General features: G+C 35.9%; 1 protein-coding gene across 2 annotated transcripts in view; it reads left to right on the forward strand.

Annotated features, from left to right (window-relative positions):
* TEX10 (testis expressed 10) overlaps positions 1 to 2,433 on the forward strand; it is a 54,907-nt gene that overhangs the window by 8,931 nt on the left and 43,543 nt on the right. For both annotated transcript variants that reach the window (XM_008642683.2, XM_008642684.2), the window contains exon 4: positions 696 to 939. In XM_008642683.2, coding sequence (XP_008640905.1) covers positions 696 to 939 — 244 coding nt within the window. The remainder of the gene's footprint in view (positions 1 to 695; positions 940 to 2,433) is intronic.

A 2,433-nucleotide genomic window follows, 5' to 3' on the forward strand; every position in this document is an offset into this window, starting at 1 on the left:
TGGTTTTCTTGATTTCTGGCAGATGTTCTTTTAATTTAACTTATATCTTAATTTTAAATTTTCTTTAACTTCGTTTTCAGATAATTTTAATAATTTTCCGTTTAGTTGCTTTTCAGAGCATAATAGCCAAACATCAGGTGGAAACCAAAGGTATATTTTTACAGGAACATTTTTTTCCTCATTTAATATGAAAACCATTGTGTTTATTATAGTTGGAAATGGTTATTAACTGTAATAAACCTTATGCATTTGACAATACCTTGTAGTCAGCTTCGTTATTTTGCTTTAATGAGCTTTAAAGGTCTTTTATTATTTTGTTATGCTGAGTATAATTAATTCCTTCCTGTTGGTTGAAGGTGATAGGATAATGCATATCATATTTCTCCACTTCATAGACTTTACATATAACAATGGGGAAAGAAATACTGAAGTTTAAGAAGTTGTTAGAGAAGCACACAAACTTGCAGGGAAACTTAGGAGCAGGTTTGTTGTAGATGGTTTGAACTCCCTTTTTTCTATACTGAGATAACTAGCAGGAAAGCCAGCAAACATTTAACGTGTTAAAAAAGTAATTGTTCCCATTATTCAGAAAACAGGAAAGTGGTATTACTGTAATCTTGTTTTGAAAGGTGTGATCTTTATCTTTTTATCTTTTTTTTGTTTTGTTTTGTTTGTTTTTTGCTTTTGTTGTTTAGGTCTCTGACAAGTGTAATGGACAGTGCAGAAAAAGGCCTGTCCTCGGCTGAAAACTTAAAAGGTTTTATTGAGATAATAATTCCATTACTGATTGAGTGCTGGATTGAAGCATCTCCTGCACAATCAGCTCCCATTCTTGGAAACCTTTTGGAATCAGAATCTCAGCAGCTTATGCAGCAAGTGCTTAGCATAATACATTTATTGTGGAAACTCACAAAGCGACATGATGAAACATACAAAATGGTAAGGGAGAAATGATCCATGGCATAATGATGAGAGTTCATTTTGTTTTGATTAGAGACTAGTGGTTTGCTGATTTGAAGTAGGCAAGATACTTTTATTAAGAGAGAAAAAGCCTAGGTGTTGAGTAGATTTTGAGTCTGGATTTTGTTGCCTCTTACTGTAGAAGAGAATCTCTTGAACTGAGCCATGTTGCAGAAGAGGAGCATTTTGTCTCCCAGATAACCTCTAGAAAATAAATTGGAACAAAGTGCAGAATGGAATTGTTTGTTCTTGTTTTTGTTTGTTGAAAAGTTTTGTGGGGGTGGGTGGAAATGAACAAACCCTAAATCTTTGGAAAGGTAGAAGATAATGGTGGTCTGAGATCCTGTAATTGCTTGGTGCAGTCTGTGTTGCTGTGTTATGATTGGTCGGATCATAAGACATTGACTCAAAATCTCAATAAGGATTTTGGGAGGTATCCTCTGAAGGGTTTTTTTTGCCCAAGTTATTTTCTCCATCTTTTAACTTAGACAACTCAAGTGCTGGTTTTGGTAAGTTTTGCTGCTTTTCCAAAAATTTGGTGAATTGGAAAAACTCAATTTCCACTTCGGCTATTGAGAGTAGTTGGAAGGAATGTCTTGATAGCTCTTGGTTTAACCTGTGTGTAGGACTGTAGGTCCCTTTGCTAAATGAAAAGCTACACATAGGGTAATTATTGGAAAACATTTGTGGAATCATTACATTAGACCAAAGTTACCCAACATACCCAGCCTTGAGGGAGAGATTCAGTATTTTTGAGCAAAACACACTGTTCCACTTTCTCCTCCTTCATCTTTCTAGAGGCCCTCTTGGAAGTGGGCAAAAAGCAGGCACTTGACCTGTGGCAGCCTCCTGTCCTTTTTGTGAAGGATCCTGCAGAGCTGCTGCTCTTAGCCATAGGGTGCCTGTATTTTAGTCACATGAAAGACATGCTCCTCTGTCAAGACATGAACTGTTTTGAATACACACTGTTGGATTATGACCTTAAGTTGTTTGTGGGGGGAAAAAAAAATCTGAGGTTCCTACAACTTGTTTTTTTGTGGAGCAAATTTCATTTTAGATAAGTGGTTTGTTTTGTCTTTATAGTTACCTTTATATACAAAATGCACTCAAATAGCTCAGTTTGAAAATGAAAGCTTTGCTTGCTTAATAGCCCTTGGGCTTACAGGCCAAAGTGGTTATTACAGTCACTGTGGAAAACCACTCTGAATATGCTTAGTGGAAAGCTGTTGGTCTTTGAAATAGTTTAATGGCCTTTTTCTGTTCTTAATAGTCAAATATCAAGAAGATTACTCTGCCTGATCAATCCGATAGCAATGCATTCTTTTTTAGTGATGAATTTTGCTGGACACTTTGTGGAATGGTGACTTTGTGGTCTGCTAACCCACAAAGTGAAATTATTTTAAAATACTGAATCATTTTTCTGTAAGGATAGTCTTCCTACTGGAAAATGTTTTGTCAGTGGGCTTTCAGCCA

Source organism: Corvus brachyrhynchos, unplaced genomic scaffold, assembly GCF_000691975.1.
Source record: "Corvus brachyrhynchos isolate BGI_N302 unplaced genomic scaffold, ASM69197v1 scaffold409, whole genome shotgun sequence".
Lineage (NCBI taxonomy): Eukaryota > Metazoa > Chordata > Aves > Passeriformes > Corvidae > Corvus > Corvus brachyrhynchos.